At 37.2% G+C, this 18,369-nt stretch overlaps 1 protein-coding gene and 1 long non-coding RNA gene across 13 annotated transcripts in view; one reads left to right on the top strand and one right to left on the bottom strand.

The window, feature by feature from the left end:
• LOC306877285 overlaps window positions 1–18,369 on the bottom strand; it is a 159,080-nt gene that overhangs the window by 60,996 nt on the left and 79,715 nt on the right. The window lies entirely within an intron of this gene.
• The window catches only part of LOC306877283 (peripheral plasma membrane protein CASK-like), a 169,477-nt gene that overhangs the window by 148,747 nt on the left and 2,361 nt on the right, over window positions 1–18,369 (top strand). The window contains exons 13-26 of one of the 12 annotated variants that reach the window (XM_079428950.1): window positions 417–464; window positions 1,011–1,091; window positions 4,390–4,578; window positions 4,840–4,918; window positions 5,363–5,448; window positions 5,572–5,640; window positions 6,377–6,445; window positions 7,882–7,917; window positions 9,148–9,186; window positions 9,669–9,865; window positions 10,110–10,225; window positions 17,206–17,286; window positions 17,382–17,462; window positions 17,555–17,757. In XM_079428950.1, the coding sequence (XP_079285076.1) occupies window positions 417–464; window positions 1,011–1,091; window positions 4,390–4,578; window positions 4,840–4,918; window positions 5,363–5,448; window positions 5,572–5,640; window positions 6,377–6,445; window positions 7,882–7,917; window positions 9,148–9,186; window positions 9,669–9,865; window positions 10,110–10,225; window positions 17,206–17,286; window positions 17,382–17,462; window positions 17,555–17,757 (1,374 nt within the window). Of the gene's footprint in view, window positions 1–416; window positions 465–1,010; window positions 1,092–4,389; window positions 4,579–4,839; window positions 4,919–5,362; window positions 5,449–5,571; window positions 5,641–6,376; window positions 6,446–7,881; window positions 7,918–9,147; window positions 9,187–9,668; window positions 9,866–10,109; window positions 10,226–15,727; window positions 15,810–17,205; window positions 17,287–17,381; window positions 17,463–17,554; window positions 17,758–18,369 lie in introns of those variants that run through there. The other 11 variants (XM_079428956.1, XM_079428957.1, XM_079428954.1 and 8 more) reach the window with 11 other exon arrangements.

Genomic DNA, 18,369 nt, shown 5'->3' with positions numbered 1-18,369 from the left:
TGGTCTCAAACTCCCTCAGTGGTCCTTTTGGTTCTGACCCCTCTAAAACATGTCTGTCTCAGTCACAAGTCACACAACCTATAAAGCTCAACCATTTTCTTTAGTATTGCACATCAAAAAGGAACTCAGGCCTGCTGGTGATTAAAGAGCTGTGCTCTCGAATAACCCTCCTTGGCCTCTTGCTTGTGATCACTGGCAATGGTGAAATGCTTAAGGATTATCCTCTTTGTATTGCTTAGAGCCAGTGGGGCGGAAACTAACCCATCACCTCTCACTGTTTTCCCTGAGAAACTGAAACTTGCGGAGGCGGTGTAGTGCCTAACTCTAAAAATTCAGCCTTCGACTCTGCTGCTTCTTACACAGACTATATGTATCAAATGTTATAAAACTTTCCTGTGTGTGTCTCTCATGCTAAGACCTCCACCGAAGACGGGTCGAGCACGGCTTTGAAACATCTGGAATATGTAAGCTGCAGACATTTTCCCAATCTTATGTCCACTTTTTTTTTTTTTTTTTACCACTTTTGTAGAATATGTGGAAAATTCTAGGATTCTTATAAATGTCTGAGCTTTACATTTAGTGATTTTGACTGGCAGTGAAGGGCTGCCAGGTGGGTTTGACCATTGATTAGAGCTCATTAGAGATGATTAGTGTGGTTCAAAAGACGTCTAGGATCCGGCGCTCAGCAGCATTCAGCGGGGAGTTGTGACATATCTGCAGTACTCTGCCAAATCACCCCCTCCCACCTGACCCGTCCCACCCCACCAATGGAAGGGCCAAATGAGCCCAGACAGCAGTGCTGATTGGTCACATGGGGTATAAGGGTCATGCCAGAAATGTTTGCGTGTGTGTGTCTGTTCTGGTATATGATGTGTGGGGTCTCAGCAGTCCAACTCAATGTTGTGTTGCAGTGTACGAGCTTAAAAAGAAACATCTTTACTTACTTGAAGAATTAAATACCGTGGAGATGACAGCCTGAGGAAAAGCCTGATGACTCTGTCTCTCTGTAGGTACTGGAGGAGATTTCATGCTACCCGGAGAATACAGACGCTAAAGAACTGAGACGGATTCTAACCCAGCCCCATTTCATGGTGAGTCACAGTAGAACAGTGCTAGTTCTGTTGTTAATCTCTTTACAGTACACCTTAAAGTCAACATGCAATCTAAATTAACCCTATTTTACTTTCTTAATGCACTTCCTGGTCTTGTTGTGAATAATTAATTTGTGCATGTTATTCTTTGTAATATTTAATCAAAATGTTATACCTTGTTTTTCCTCTGAAACATCTTTTTTATGCTGGCGTCACTTGTGTTGGCTATTTGATAAAATAGTAGCCAATAGTCAAATATCTGTTTAGTCATTGTTTTACTTTGGGTCTGGTTACTTTTCACAATCTAATCAATTCTCACTCTAACTTTTAGTATAATGTTGGAAATACACTTACATTCGAAGTGTTTTTTTTTTTATACTTTCATTCAGCAGCAACATAATAAACTGACTAAAAATTACAGTAATGACATTTCTAATTTTTCAAAAAATAAATGCTGTTCTTTTGAACTTTCTATTCATCAAAGCATCCTGAAAAAATTGTATCATGATTTTCAACAAAAGTATTAAGCAGCACAACTGTTTTCAACTGTTACAGAAGTAACTTTAGGAATCTCAAAGTGATCCTCATAATCAATCTGCACTGCTAACATCATGAAGGACAGTGAAAAGACAAAAGTGGAGCTTTCAAGCTTCATCAAAGTTCTGTCAGCAAAACGATCTTTGAGAGCTTAATTAGAGCACTTGTGCTTAGTCTTTATGAGGCTTTATGTGTTGGATCTATTTATTCAGGATGTTGTTAGTGGTTTTGGTGTTTCACCATCTCAGACTTTGCATTGCTTTTCTGTAATCCTCTTCTATAATCAATGAGGTGTTTGTTAGTCATCTGTGCTCAGAGCATTTTTTCTGTGTTCTTATCAGTGGGACAGACAACCTCATGACAGATGAAGCAGAGTTTGCCCTTCGCTCTAAACTGACTGTTTGTCAATAAGGTTCATCTAGAGCAGTGGTTCCCAACCTTTTTTTCATGGGTACACCCCCCCCCCCCCCAGTTTGAGATAGGATGCAGATGTAAATTTGTTCATTATCAAAATCAGTAACATCTGTTAAAATTTCAAAAATCTCCTTTTTTATATGATGAAATAAAAATTTTCTGACTGTTTGAGTTTAATTCAAATTAGCCATTGTTCTTCCATAGTTGCATACATTTACAGCATGATAACCAGAGTTAAAACCACACATATAGCACCACAATACTGTGGTAAAAATGCAACTATATGGTTTCTAGTTAGCCTATTTATATGAAAAACAGTAGTCTAAATACATATAATCCTATAGCTTAATCACAAATATACTGTAATCACATTCCATTACTCCTTTAATACATTTAATACTTGTCTACATTAATATAATACATTTGATATAAATACCCCACATTTCTGCCACAATACCATGGTGCAGTTAGTGTTACTACAGTAAATCCATGGTAAATGATGGCAATTTGTAGATTGAAAAGCCTTCTGACTGTATCGTTGCACACAGTGTTTTTCTGCTGTTTCCGCTGTTTTATCTGGATTTAAACTAGTTTATATCAGTTGACTGATATCGACTGATACTAGTTTATACCAGTCATTTGTGTTCTTCGCTGAATTCAAGCGCTTCTCACTGGATCTCACAGCGCTGTTTAGTGGTTGTGTGATCGGTGAGTAAACACATCTGCTCTAGTCAGCTCGCTCTACACTGCTGTTTGAACCGAGCGGATATGATCCGTGTGGCGCGGTTCAAATGAGTAGCACTGTTTTGTTCCGCTTTTGCCGCATTAACATTTAAATTTAATATTTATCGAACTTGTTTTATCAAGGAAAATGATATCACTATAATTATAGTTATTGTTTTATCGCCCAGCCCTACCTCAAAGTATATGTGCTCCCGCACCCCCGCTGTGAACTCTGGCGCCCCCCAGGTTAGGAACCACTGAGGCTTAGTTGATTAAAGATTCCACTTTTTTGGTGTCTAATTTTATTTTCAGGGGTTCAAACTTTAATACGGCATAATTGGACAGGTTTACCTTTCAGTCAGAGGTGATAGTGAGGGTGAGAATCATTTATAAGATTAAATGTAGAAAAATAGGAAAATCTGATTCTTAAAAGTGTGAGAGTCAAATAATGTTTTATGGAACTGAGTGAAATTAATTAAAATGGTCTCTGGCATGATCCAGACCGCAAGGGACTTATTTGGGGGCTTTTTACATTATTTGTACTTTCACTTGAACTGGGGATTTACTACAGAACTGAGAGAAATAAAGAGGGAAGGGGTTAAAAAGGAGCTCATGCATGAGAAAACGACACTGGGGTGATGTCGGCCTCACCAACTCTGAATGTCAGGTCAAGAGTGGGAGGATGTGGGGCAGAAAGGAAAAAAAAAAAAAAAAAAAAAAACACGAGAGGAGGGAGGTACCAGCAGGTACTAGCTGTTGAATTCCAGCATGACATTGCCCTTGATGCTTTTCTCACACTCTCATAATTGCACACAAGATAATAGTATGAGATGAGCTGGTCAGAAAAATATACCTAATGTTACTGAAGTCTATTACATTTGATTTTTAGGAAGGCAGGCATCAGTCATAAAGAATGATGATAAACTAGATTTGTGCACTAATATTCTAAAGTTTTTTTTTTAAAGAAATTAATCATTTTAAACAGCAAGGTTTTATAAAAAAAATTGAATTAAAATTTTTTTTTTTTTTTTAAAGTGACAGTAAATATTTTTACATTGATTAAAAAAAAATCATTTTCAAATAAATGCTGTTCTTTTGAACTTTCTATTCATTAAAGAATCCTTAAAAATATATCACCGTTTCCACAAAGATATTAAGCAGCACAACTGTTTTCAACATTGATAACAAAAACAATGCTTCTTGAGCACCAAATCATGTTAAAATGATTTCTGAAGCATCGTGTGAAACTGAAGACTGGAGTAATGGCTGCTGAAAATTCAGCTTTGCAATAACAGGAATATATTACATTTTAAAATATATTTAAATAGAAAACCGTTATTTAAATTATAATCATATTTCAAGATATTATTTTTAACTGTATTTTTGATCATAATAAATACAGCTTTGGTGAGAACAAGAGACTTCTTTCAAAAAAAAAGAAAAATCTTAGTGATGCCAAACATTTCCACAGTAGTGTAAACATGAGGGTATTTGCACAGCTTGATGCCTTGATTGGTTACTAAAGCATTGTTCTGTGATTGCTAAGGTGATATGTATAATGTTTTTTTATTGTGTGTGTGAGAGAGAGAGATACTGTATCTCACTCTTTATCACTCTTTTTCAGGCCTTACTTCAGACACATGATGTTGTGGCACATGAGGTATACAGTGACGAGGCACTGAGGGTCACCCCACCCCCCACATCACCATATCTCAACGGAGACTCACCTGAGAGCACGAACGGAGACATGGACATAGAGAACGTTACACGAGTGCGCCTGGTTCAATTCCAGAAAAACACGGACGAACCGATGGTATGAGTTCACACATTTCCTGTACATATACACAAACACACACATATATATATATAAACCTAAAGACTGCATAGCATGAACATGACAACAGTTTCTAGTGGTCCACTTTCAGAGTGTGCAAATGCAAGCTCTGTGTTGTGAGGCTTGGCACACAACTTGCCGTCCTGAGCTGTCATTGTGGTTAGATTTTATATACACTTGTTAGTCAACCTTCCTGAAAGCTTCGTTCTCATCACTGTGTTTGGATGGGCACTGTTTCAGGGTATCACGTTGAAAATGAACGAGTTGAACCATTGCATCGTGGCAAGAATAATGCATGGAGGAATGATCCACAGACAAGGTACATGCACCAGATGGTATTTACCTTCAAAACTTTACCCAACACTGCTATATTGAGATCCACTAGCCTTACATCTTCCCTGTATTTCTCCTGTATCTCCATAAACACATGATGAATTAATAGGAAAGCGATGCAACCCATTATTCTTCACAAACCACTCAAACCATATTCACATTTGGCAGGCTTGAGGGCTTGTGCCATCACCCCATGATAGTCAGATTGCACAATCTCTTAGAACTGGGCAGAAACGTGACACTGATGTACAAGCCTTTACCCACATGCCACACACACATGCCATCAACAAGTATCTCCTACATGCATGCCAGTGGGACAAGCTTATATTAAATCTCATGCAGTTAATGTTGTCAAGTTTTCAATTTATGAAGGTTGTAAGACTATTGATGTGAATTGGCGCATTTGACATGTTGCTTTGTCACAAATCAGGAACTTTGCATGTTGGAGATGAGATCCGGGAGATCAACGGCATAAGTGTAGCAAATCAAACGGTGGAGCAGCTTCAGAAGATGCTTGTGAGTAGGAACTTACAGTATTTACAGCTCAAAAGTTACAACTTTGATATATGAGGATATACAGACATAATCCTGTAAAAATGCCCTTTTTTAATCATTTGCTTTTTGTTTTTCTGTTGACAGCGGGAAATGAGAGGCAGCATCACCTTTAAGATTGTGCCAAGCTACCGCACACAGCAGTCGTCCTGTGAGGTAATGGACTCCGTGGCCTTTGCACTGTCCTCTACTCTGTCTCTGCCAGTCTCCTCTCTCTGCAGTGCTGTGGTTTGCCTCCCTGGCCTGTCGTGGCCTTTTGTGGTGGGGTTTGATTGCCGTGGATTCGTGTGTGACTAACTGCCTGCCTGATGGCTGCGTGTTAACGCTTTTCTCCCCAAAAGCCTCCATCCTGCTGGACCAAAAGGCCTGGCTCAGACACTACCGCACACCAATTTCACAACCAAGATACCGGAACACTAGCTTACATATTACCAATGTTGAGGGAAGTTTAGATGTACAATGTGAGAATGTTCTCAGACAGTGTTACAGCATTAATAGCAATTTAAAAGTGCGTCTGTACCGTGCTGGCTACAGAAATACATTTTTCATAACACTCCCCTGCCATATCACACTACTGAAAGGATGTTGAAATTAAAGTGGTCAGATTTTAGTTGGAGTTCCTTCACACGGTAAATCTCTCAAGGAAGATGTTTACATTTAGGCAGTTGTGTTGGCTCCCCCTTCTGGTGGGAAGCTGCAATGCAGTCTGATGATCAAAACGTGTCTGCTTTGGCAACTATAACATTACCATGCTTTTAAAATGTCTATTTAAAAACTTTAATCTCAAGCAAATATTTTTGTTTCCCTTACATGATGTCCCCAATTTCTTACCGCAGTGTTGGCTAGTGTCCGTTTGCTCTGCTGTTTCGCTGACCTTTATATCTTATTACAGAAAGAATCCCCCTCCACCTCCAGACAGTCCCCTGCTAATGGCCATTCCAGCATTAACAGTTCTATCTTGGTAAGGATCCCAGGCAACCTCAAATAACGTCCCCTTCCCATCCCCAACAATCTCCTAATGTTGTTTGTGATTATTTCAACCCGTTCTTGCAATCATACCCTCTTTATTTGCACCAGATGTTGTTAACTTTGTTTAATGTCCAGTTTTATGGTTTTGTTTTTATATATTTCACTAGAATATTTTTACCTTCTCAATAAACACAAATGCAAAGACTGAACAAGACAGCGGCTAACATCAATTGAACATAGTTTCCGTTATCTCAGTTCACAAATTGGTGTGCTCTGTGCTGCTGTAGCTTACTCACTCTGACTGCTAGTGTGAATACAGCGTGTGGTCCCAGGAACACTTTACAGTGGACGTGGGATCTACGGTTACATTTTTATTTTATTTTTTTTAAATACCAGTGATGTATTGTGGCTGACAAAAAGCACAATGTTTAGGCCAAACTCAATGGAGGCATGCAAAGGTTCCCTAGCATAAATAAAAAGCATGCATACTTCTAACAAAATGCAGTGAGATCTACATTAGCACTGCATATGAACTAGGGGTGGGCGATAAAGACGTTTACATGATAAATCAATAAAAAAAAAAGTCAAATAATATAAATTTTGACTATTGTGTTGGGTACTATGTGGTTGAGAATGGGACTCCGCTAAGCCCTGTCCCTTTTAGATACTCTTATGCTGTCAAACTTTCCTACTAGTTAAGTTTGCAAAAAGTTTTGGGAAGTGGAATTTATTTATTTAGATATATGGATATATTCTTAAAAATATTCTAAACAGAAAAAAAGATGAATCAATAAAATACAAGTATTTATTAAAAATATTCAGATTAAATATCAACATAAATTAGTAACGTAATACTCAATAATATTTTATAAATATTTATTTATTAAATGAGTTCATTGAAATATTCTTGCAAAAAAATCTTGTTGCCTTTTCCTGCTTTTATACTTGTTTACATAATTCTTTTTTCAGTAAAATTTTAATAAACTTTGTAAATATATATTTTGACCTTTTGAAATTTGAAATAACGTTTGCTAATATCGCCCACCCCTGCTATAGACCCAGTGGGACCGACTTGGTGTTCTTCATAGAGGGGGGTTAGTCTCCACCTCATGAACATGCTTGAATGGAGTGTGGTGCTGAAGCTGCTTGCTTGCTCCTTGCTTTCTTGTGTGTTGCTGTTCTGAGATTTACCCTCAACAGCCCTTCTTCTCTTTTAGCACATGCATACATACAAAATGAAGTAACTTTTGTGGTCCTCCTTTGTGGAGTTAGTATTGCCCCCAGTGGTTTTAAGCAGATTTTTTGTTATGTTTTGTTGAATGTATATTTTTTATTATCGTTATTAATTGTTATTTAATTGTTTCATGAGTCCTGTCTTTCCTCTGTAAATGGTCAGTCTCTCTTTCACTGCTGGGCTTTGCTTTACAGGACTTGCCGTCAACCATCCAGCCAAAAGGATGCCAGGTGAATAGAGCATCCGTCAGTCTTAGCACCCTCTGTTGACTAGCGCTTTTCCACACTGCTTTTATGCTTGAGATTGAATGAACAAGTTAGTGATTCACAGCTATTAACATTACATTTACATTTAGTCATTTAGCAGACACTTTTATCCAAAGCGACTTACAAATGAGGACAATCAAAGAAGCAAACAAAACCAACAAAAGAGCAACAACGTGCAAGTGTTATGACAAGTCTCGGTTAACATCCTGCTTTCTCTATCAGTTTTTGCACTAACACCATTCACCATTAGCTGCTCTACAGACAGATTTGGTTGTAGTCTTATTGCATTGCACTTACTCAACAACAAGTAACTGCAACTGTAAATGCAAAGATATTGTTATTTATGTTGTTTTTAAAAGTTTACATAAATTTTAAGGGGATTATCATTTTAACATTAAGTTTTAGTCTTACAGATCTATGCGTTGAACCAGTTGAGAAAATATCAAGAACTTGTTTATTAAATAAGTTATCTTATTAATTAATTTATTCATATTTATTTATTAATCAAGTTAAATTATGTGTTGTGACGAGTATCCTCACAGACAGTAGATTACACTAAAGATTATAACAACTAAGATATGAAAAAAAGTTTTCTTAAAAGTACCCATTTGAACTAACTTTTTAGAAATAATACCAACTCTAAGACAAATTTTATTCGGACCCTGTTAGACTTTTTGCTTAGGTTAAAAAAAATGGATCAAGTATACCAGATTGGTGTGTCTGTTTTATCCTAACCCCATGCAGTCTCATGCTTTTCTACTTGCCCTGGGCTACAGAGTGGTGTGTGTTTCCTCTCACATCCCATTTAAATTACCCTAAAAATCAACAAAGCTGACAACATGAGAGATCAAAGAGCCCATCACAATTTGTTCTTCTAATCTCTAGTCCTTGCCTTTAAGCATTGTGTCCTAATAGAATGAGAAGTAGAAAGGGAGACATACAATCAGCAGAGGGCGCCATCTGCCAGCTGTCACTGAGTGCTGGAAATGATCTGCTATGTTACAAGTGATGAGAACAGAGTGATGTGACTGACATCTCCACCCTGCTTTGTTCCTTTTTATCAACCCATTACTTTTCTGAACGTTAGCCTGTATAGCTGCATTCTTCATCTCACCAACTCCAATAACAGTGCCATATTAATGCCGCCACAGTGCCGTGATATTGCATGATGTTTGTAATACTTTCATGCCCTAGATCTCCAGATCTCCAATCAAGGATACATTTTCCATCAAGGTAAGATTTTAAAGAATGAGCCCAATCCACTGCTCTGAAAAACTGTTGTGTAACCATAAAAGTCCAAATGTAGCAAGGACTCAGAAACAATTACATCATCAGTGCGATTCTTTGAAAATATAACGTTAAGCTTGATTTTTGCAGTGTTTGTACTTAAAGGCCCCTTTCAGTCAATTCAATGTCATTTATTTTTAATCCAGGAGTCACACACCACTCTACCCTCAGACTGCAGTTCAGTACTCAACTGCACTAAATGTCCAGCAAGGACTCATAACTCACTCTCATACATACTTACATGCATCATCCGTTTGCTAACATGCGTTGTCATCTCAACCGAAACCTGATCTCCACTTGTACCTTGACCTTCAGTTGCACCTTAACCTCCTCTTGTACCCTGACTCCCTCAGTCAGTCAGTCCTTTCCTGTGCTGTGTCTGTGCCACTGTAGGGTTTTTCTGACTTCGACTGTTTGTCTTTTCTCAGATCTATGTACGGGCACAGTTCGAGTATGAACCGGTGAAGGATGACCTCATCCCCTGTAAAGAGGCTGGGATTCGCTTCAGGGTGGGTGACATAATCCAGATTATCAACAAAGATGACCATAACTGGTGGCAAGGCAAGCTGGAAAACACCAAGAACGGCACAGCAGGACTGATTCCCTCACCTGAACTTCAGGAGTGGTGAGTTAGGTTCTTTCCTAGAGCAGAGTGACCACTTCAATAATTTATTTTATTTGTATGATGAAAACCAGAAGATTGTGATTGGCTGCTGCTGAGGGTAGAGGGAAAGAAGTTACAATACAATTCAAGTTGCTCGCAATACGATTTAAAAGTACTCGAAGATGTGCTATCATCAAGGCTAACAGATATGCTGCCCACAAACCACATGTTCATCTACTTGTTTGTTTTGTTTGTTTTGTTCTAGGCGGGTGGCCTGTATAGCCATGGAGAAAACCAAGCAAGAACAGCAGGCAAGCTGTACTTGGTTTGGCAAGAAAAAAAAGCAGTACAAAGACAAATACCTAGCAAAGCACAACGCAGGTAGAGTTTCCGATTGGCTTTCTGCACCTTCGCTATCTCTTCATACAGACAATAGCTAGATTTTGGTCGATTAGCTCTTCCTTATTGGAGATCTAATTAGTAGTCTTTATGTCCCCTGTAAGCAAGAGTAAAATCGAATAGGCTTCTAACACTGATGAGGGTGTATGACGTCACAAAAAATAGCAACTCTCAGGGGGATGTTTAAACAAGTATTGATTAATGATAAACATTCACTTTTAAAAATGTTGCTACCTTTTTAGCAAATGTTTGTCAAGATAAGTGTGTAAAACACAGTAGGGTCATTCATAAAATGACTGCCTTTTCTACTTAGAAGTAAATTTATATTTAGTATAAATCAATATATTATTCAACATTTATCTGATAGAATCCATAGGATCTTATAAAAATGTAATAATATTTTATGCATTCTACCAGATAAATGTTGCATTGTACCAGTAATGAAAATAAATACATTTTATTATAAAAATTGTACAGTATATAACATACATATATTGTTTTATAATATATATTAATTTATTTAGCTTATGGTATATGTATGCAGTATATTCTGAAGTTTGGGGTCAGTAAGATAAAAAAAAAGACTTTATTTGCCTAAATTCTATGGTATGTTAGAAAAGATTTATATATAAAAAAAAATCAGTTCCTTTGAACTTTCCTAAAAGATGTATTGTAATATATATTCAAATAGAAAATTTTTATATTTCACAAAATTAAAAAAAATCAAATAATAGAGACTTATGAGCATCAAAACCTTTAAAAACAAACTTACCAACCCCAAACTTTTGAACAGTAGTGATTTATCTTCAGAAAGACAACAGTTTTTCCACACAAAATGCATATATGTCTTTTTTAGATCAGTGACAGTCTATAATTAGTATTATGTTTATATTAGTTGCTGCTTTTCAGAGACAGCAGACTTTTACCCTCATGGGATGGTTGTCAGCAGATGTTGCTAGAAACGTCTTCACTGAATGATTCAAATGGTAGTTTAGAGGCTGTAGGGAGTGTCTCTGTGTGTGTAGTGGTAGGTATGGGCAGGTAACAGGGCCCTGTGCTGTCTAGCTCAAATAACCTGAGGTCCTGACTGCAGCATTTCCACAAATAGCAGGGTGACTTGTGCCAATACATAGCCAAGTAGCTGTGTGTCTGATTCTGCCTGCCGTTCCCTGACCAAACAGTCCCTTAAGACTCTTTCATTTTGCTTCAAGTACCAAAGGGACTCATTAAAGCCAGCCACAGTGGAAACCTGGGTCGTTATCACTGATGAGCACACCTGCATATATATACACCACTGTGCAACAAGTGTGTTTATGTGTGTTCTCATGGGGAACTCAAAGGCCAGAAGTGAGACCCCCATGTTTTCCATAAAAATGTATGGTTGATGGTAAAGGGCCTGGGGAGAGAAAAAGAGGGTGTCTTTACTGTGGGTGACTCATATGTCATGGATGAAGTTCATGTTCCTATGGCTTCAGGTCTAAACCAACACACAACCTCCACTGAAGATGCACCTGTGTATGCGCTCTCAGATATACTGTGACTGGATGCAGATTTTACGACCTCTATATAATCCTGACACTATGAAAGGTGGAAATTACATGATCTCGTTAGAAGCATGGTGAACTCCACCGCTTTTAACATCTTATATAAGCGAGTCATTTAGGTCATGCTTCAGTCTGCAGTACTAGCTATCACAGGGTCAGGTTACTGTGATCACACAAGATGTTAAACGACGCCATCATCGTTACTTCTTGTCAAGATCTCCCCAGTGGTTTGGAATAGTTTAAAGGTGAGCTTCCCAAAAGGTGGATTTGTTAGTTCAGACTGTAGACACAGTAACGATGACTCCACTAAACCATAAAGCCAGAAACTCATTCTGTGTCTCAAGTATGTCAATTCAAACTCTTCTAGCTACACAACCTTGATTTTTTTTGATTGTTGCATTATGCAGTGTTTCTGGACACCATTTATAATGCAAGTACACTACCATTCAAAAGTTTAAGGTCAGTAAGATTCTTTTTTTTTTTTTTTTTTTTTTGATTACAAAGAAATTAATGTTGTTATTCAGAAAGGCACATTAAATTAATCAAAAGCGACAGTAAAACATTTTATCATCAAAATATTTCTATTGCAAATAAATGCTTTTTTGGTTGAGCTTTCTAATTATAAAGGAATCCTATCACGGTTTATACAAAATTAAGCAGCACAGCTATTTTAAACATTAATAATAAGAAGAAATGTTTCTTGAGCACCAAATTGGCATATTAGGATGATTTCTAAAGGATCATGTGACATTGAAGACTGGAGTAATGGCTGCTGAAAAATCAGTTTTGACATCACAGGAATAAATGGTGTTTTAGAATATATTAAAACTGAAAACAGTAATTTTAAATTATAATATTTCACAGTATTATTGTTTTACTGTGTTTTTGATCAAATAAGTGCAGCCTTGGTGAGCATAAGAGACATCTTTGAAAAACATTTAAAAACCTTACCGACCCCTAACTTTGGAATGGTAGTGCATGCTTAGAATTCGTAGTGTTGCAATGTGTTTTGGTCAGATTTAATGATTAGCTTTGATTTATCATTGTACTAATGGCAAAGTAAATTTAAAAAAAAAAATTATATATCATTTCATTACTTTTCCCCCACAAAACTACACTCACTTTATTAGTTACATCTTGCTATTATTTGAGTTGGACCCCATTTTGCCTTAATTCTTTGTGGCATAGATTCAGTTGTTATCTTGTGCGGTTAAGTTTGTCTACTAGTGTCATGGCAGTTGATTTCAACACAGTTATGCTGAGAAAGTAAAAATTATTTCAATGTTTAGTTAACAATGTTTCAAAATTATGTTGACCAAACATTTAAATCTGCAATCAGTTTCTGGCCTAAGGATGCCCAACAGTAGATCTGATCAGATCTGGGCCGCTGGAATCACAGTGTTCTCTGAGCACCCAATCACTTAAGTGATCAAATAGGCTGTGTTGAGCACAGCCCCCTCAGCCATCAGCGGCGGGGAGTGCAGATCAGACATAATCCCTCCTGAGCCCAGTGCCCCACTTTACTGAGTCTGATTTGAGCTCACTCAGCCAGTGAGGCAGGAAATGGGACTCTTTGGGGTATTACGGCCTTTTTTCAGGTCTCGTCCAAATTCCTCCAGGATTGTTTAATTGCCTAAAACTGTTTTGATTTTGTGGGGTTTGTCTAAAGAAAGGAGCTTTGTTACAGTTGTGCTTTGGGCTTTTCCAGCTAATGCACAAGTTCAGATCAGGTTAGGAAGGGATAGGAAGCATATGGTTGGGGATTTTCCAATAGGAAGCAGTTGGTGAAGACTTGTCCTTCACAAAGAGAATTTAATCTTTACGAGACAAAAAAACAACGATGCACCAAAAGGCTTATAAAGAAAATAGACTTCTATTTAAAGATGTGACTATCTACAGGCCAGGAAGTGCTTCTTTCTGTTATGTGGGAAAGCAGAAGAGGGTCAGTTGTGGCTTAGCTCAATGTGTGTACAATTTTGATGTCCTGTTAGCCCCTCCCTTTACTCTGTTCCATCCTAGTAATTTCAACATTGACACAAATGATCTAATCCACTTTTCATTGTATCGTTAAAAACCTACTAGATTGTGTTTGTTTTTATTTTGTCTCAGACAGGTTTGTTCATGCTGCTTGTTTCTCATAATGCACAGTTTGTGCTACATACATGAATGAAACATAAAAATCATGCAGAGAGATTTGCTATTACTTTTCGTAGTGATTGAATATACAATTTTCACATGGCAGATGAAAATTAAACTGAAAAAACATACACAGAACACCACTGTTCAGAAGTTTTTGTTTTTTAAGAAATTAATAGTTTTATTTATAAAGGCTTTTAATAAATAAAACTATTATTCATTTTTTTTCAAATAAATGCTGTTTTTGAACTTTCTTTTTATAAAGGAATCTTAAAAAAAAAAAAGAAGTATCGTTATGCAGCGCCATTAACTTGAAAAGGTTCGATTTGAACCCTAACCCCACCACCATGACTTTTTTCTTCTTTCCTTTTTTCCCCTTTCACCCCATACCTTTATTTTTGTTAAGATGGTAACGTATATGTCAAAATATAATTGTACATGATACCTGCTAAGAGAAAACTCATTTTCTGTGCCAATTTAGAAAACTAAATAAAGAGGATGTTTAAAAAAAAAAAAAAGTAGTAGTATCATGGTTTCCACAAAATTAAGCAGCACAACTGTTTTCAACATTGATCCTATGTTTGTTTCTTGAGCACCAAATCAGTATAATAGGACGATATCTAAAGGATCATGTGACACTGAAGACTGGAGTAATAGCTGCTGAAAATTCAACTTTACCATCACATGAATGAGTTCTATTTCAAAATATATTACTATTTCACAATATTTTGATCAAATAAATTTAGCCTTGGTGAGCATTAGAGACTTTTTTCAAAAACAAAATCTTGTAGACCCCAAATTTTTGACCGGTATTGTATATGTGCAGAAATACTGAAGGAGGTGGGTTTGGTGGTGGACACTTGAATTGTCCCTCTAAGAAACTACCTAGCAACATTGTAGTAACCGTATAGCAAGGAGAGCTATAATGCTAATGATGGTAGAAATGTGTCCGCCAGTAGAGATTTTGCTTTATGTATACTGTGGTAGACATGACTATCACTATCATTTGTTGGTTTGTGTGACAAGTTCAGATTTTTTTTTTTTATATAATATTATGTAGCTTTCATCTGCAAAGTTCTTATTCACTGGATTATCTAAGAATAGGCATTACCACGATTATGTAATATATTTGTATATACACATGTCCACATATGTCATGATGTATAGCGTTGCTGTAATAGAACAGTACTCATACTGTGACCGTAAATTATAATACTTTGGCAGATTATCAGGAAAACCTCTTAATGCCACACTTTAATTGCAGCTTTCAGATTCCAGCCTTGATATGCAAGTGCATTGCTGTGAATGTCAGAGGCATGTTTCATTGTTCAGAGCAACGACGTCTCGCACGCTCTGAAAGCACCCCATCCAGAGCAGCCCGAGCTCACGGATGGCCTTCATGTCTCTGTGCTTCGAGCAACACAGCTTTAGGCGTGCTTGTTGTTGTGTTTGTTTACTGATGTTCTGTTAACTGAGGCATAACTCAATGACCCCTGTCCATTTTACATGCTGTCTGTCTGCTGGCCTCTGTGCATGTAAGTAACTGTTGCTGTGGCATACAGCCTCTGTGCTTAATTTCTCTGTCTGTCTGTCTCTCTGTCTCACTCGACGCCCTTGCTGTGGTGATTTTATTAACCCCATCTTTGCCTTTTAGCAACCTCCATTTTTCTCAATCAACAGAACAAAGATTTTTTTTGAGTGTGTGTTTGAATGTTTGTGTGGTTTATTTTGTGGTGTTGTGCTTTGTTTAGTTTATTTTTAAGTATTCTCTGATCCCTGTGCACCTATATCCTCTGACCCACAGTACAACATGAGGCTTCTCTCTGTGCAAATCCATGAAACATCCTACATATATAGAGCTGCATACTCAAGGTCATGCGAAAAAGGTACATGAATCATTTAAGGCATCTATTCAGAGAGGGAGAGGAGTGCTGGAATCACATTTCACGTGGAAATGACACAGATGGCTCATATTTCCCACTGCCAAGTCAACTCACCGTCTCCTGCACACACCAATGCCGTCTCCCCCAACACACCTCCGCATGCACACTGCAGCCAGTTTTGCTCATTATACAACTGAAACACTGGTAGAAAAGGCTTAGTGATATAGCTTTGTGGACGTTCACAATAGCAATGCAGGATACTTTGTCCTTCAGTGCAGTCGTATGTCAGAATCATCATCGTTTTAGCCCATCAGACGTTTTCTCATTTTTATGCTAGCATTACTAGTGACAGTATCTAACTGTGAAAATTAACAGGTGTCTGTTAATAATGAGCAGGATTTTCATGCTGCATTTTTTCCATTCATAGTGACCAAAAAACTGCAAAAAGCACTATAGAAGTAGTGTGTGCAACAATCATGGCTTTGTGTGATGACTGAAATCTAATTGATAGTCTTCCTCTTAGATGTAACTCTTAATTCTCCTTTGCACATTCACTATAAATTATTTTGGATAAAATGTACTTCTGTTCAAAAGTTAGGAGTCAGTAAGATATATTAGAATGATTTCTGAAGTAGTGGCTGCTAGAAATTCAGATTTGCCATTAAAGGAATAGATTACATTTTAGACTATATTAAAATAGAAAGCAGATATTTTAAATTGTAATAATTTTTCAGAATGTTACTGTTTTACGGTATTTTTATACAAATAAATACAGTCTTGGTGAAGATAAAACTTCTTTCAAAAACATTTTAAAAAATCTTACAGACCGGTAAAATCAAACATTTTAAATGCTACGGGTAAATTTAAGCATAATTACACTATAATGTAAAGTGTTAACAAGTGTTATTAAATTCATAGTGTTTTGAAAGATTAGCTGTGCATTAGATGATGGCAATGGTAATGTAAAATGTAAAAATAGAGTAAATAAGCATGCAAAATGTTTCCAGGTTTGACATCGGTGACAAGTTTGAATATGCAGAAATGCCAAGTGTGAGCGGCTGGGATGCGTTTTCTCAGCTCGGCTCCTGTGCTGCATGTGAACACACTGATACATGAAGCCACACTGCTGCAGTGGAGATTGAATGTCAGTCAGACACAGTATCAAATCCCCCATCAGGCCTGTAGCATTACATAAGCAGCCAAAACACATGCAGAGTCCTCATAGTCCCAATGAAAACAGAACAAATTACCCAAAAACAACCCCCTTTTCCTTTGCAAGTTTCCACATTTGTTTTTTACTTTAAAACAGCTGGTTTGTTGGAGTCTAATGCATTCATTTTTTGAAATTAAAGCTCAATCCCTCCCTACTATTAAATAACAATCTTGTGTTTTTTTTTAGTGTTTGATCAACTAGATCTCGTCACATATGAGGAAGTAGTCAAGTTGCCAGCATTCAAGAGGAAAACATTAGTTTTACTAGGTGTGTATGTAGATCTTGGTTTAAATCCACATCTTACCTTTGTTAGTTGGCACGAAGCATGTCTCTTACATGTGTGGTTTGTTGTCGACTGGCAGGTGCTCACGGTGTTGGCCGAAGACACATCAAGAACACACTCATCACCAAACACCCAGACAGATTTGCTTATCCCATTCCACGTAAGAAACATTCTCAAATCACTGTCTCTAACAGTCCTCATGATTGCTCAACCGCTCAACTGATAACCTCAAACTCATTTCTGCCCCAAAAGACACAACCAGACCTTCAAAGAAAGATGAAGAGAACGGCAAGAATTATTTCTTTGTATCCCACGACCAAATGATGCAGGACATCTCCAACAACGATTACCTGGAGTACGGCAGCCACGAGGACGCGATGTACGGCACGCGGTTGGAGACAATACGCAAGATCCATGAGCAGGGACTCGTAGCCATACTGGACGTAGAGCCGCAGGTGAACCTTTAACTGCCCTTTGCATTTATTCATGAGAGAAGACAGTTGAACATTAACCTTTGGGTCATTCCTCTTATGCAGTTTTGGTATTGCATACTTTCAGAAATATGTTCTGCTTAAGTTCAGGAACTTAAACTTTATTCTAACTTTATTGTTTATGCAAATGATTAAGATGAGACTTAATAAGATGGAAATAAAGACTTAAGGTCAGTTAGCCATTGCTTAGTGAGGAATTAGGATATATCTTACAGCGTCAACTTGATATTTAAAATTATGTTGAATATTATCAAACAAGATGGAATGTTTTGGATTCATATAAACCATCTAATACCACAAAACTTTATGAAATCCAATCCAATTTATGTGAGTATCGTTTGCACACCAGAAATACAGTAATGTCACTTTTCTTTAGGATGAAGTCTTCAGAGAAGCGGTTATTGTTAGTTATAGGGACATTACAAAAGACAAAAGGAAAGTGATGTTAAAACAAAAATATCAGTTAGAGAAAGAAATAACTAGACAAGCACCTAGAATCATTTTTAAGTTAAAAGTTGCATTGCAAAACTAACAACATGCTCAGATTAAAGTGAAATGATTCAAAATTGTGATTTG

Source organism: Barbus barbus, assembly GCF_936440315.1.
Source record: "Barbus barbus genome assembly, chromosome: 11".
NCBI classification, from domain to species: Eukaryota; Metazoa; Chordata; class Actinopteri; order Cypriniformes; family Cyprinidae; genus Barbus; species Barbus barbus.
Note: the sequence above shows the minus strand (reverse complement) of the source record. Positions and strands in the feature narration are given on the sequence as shown.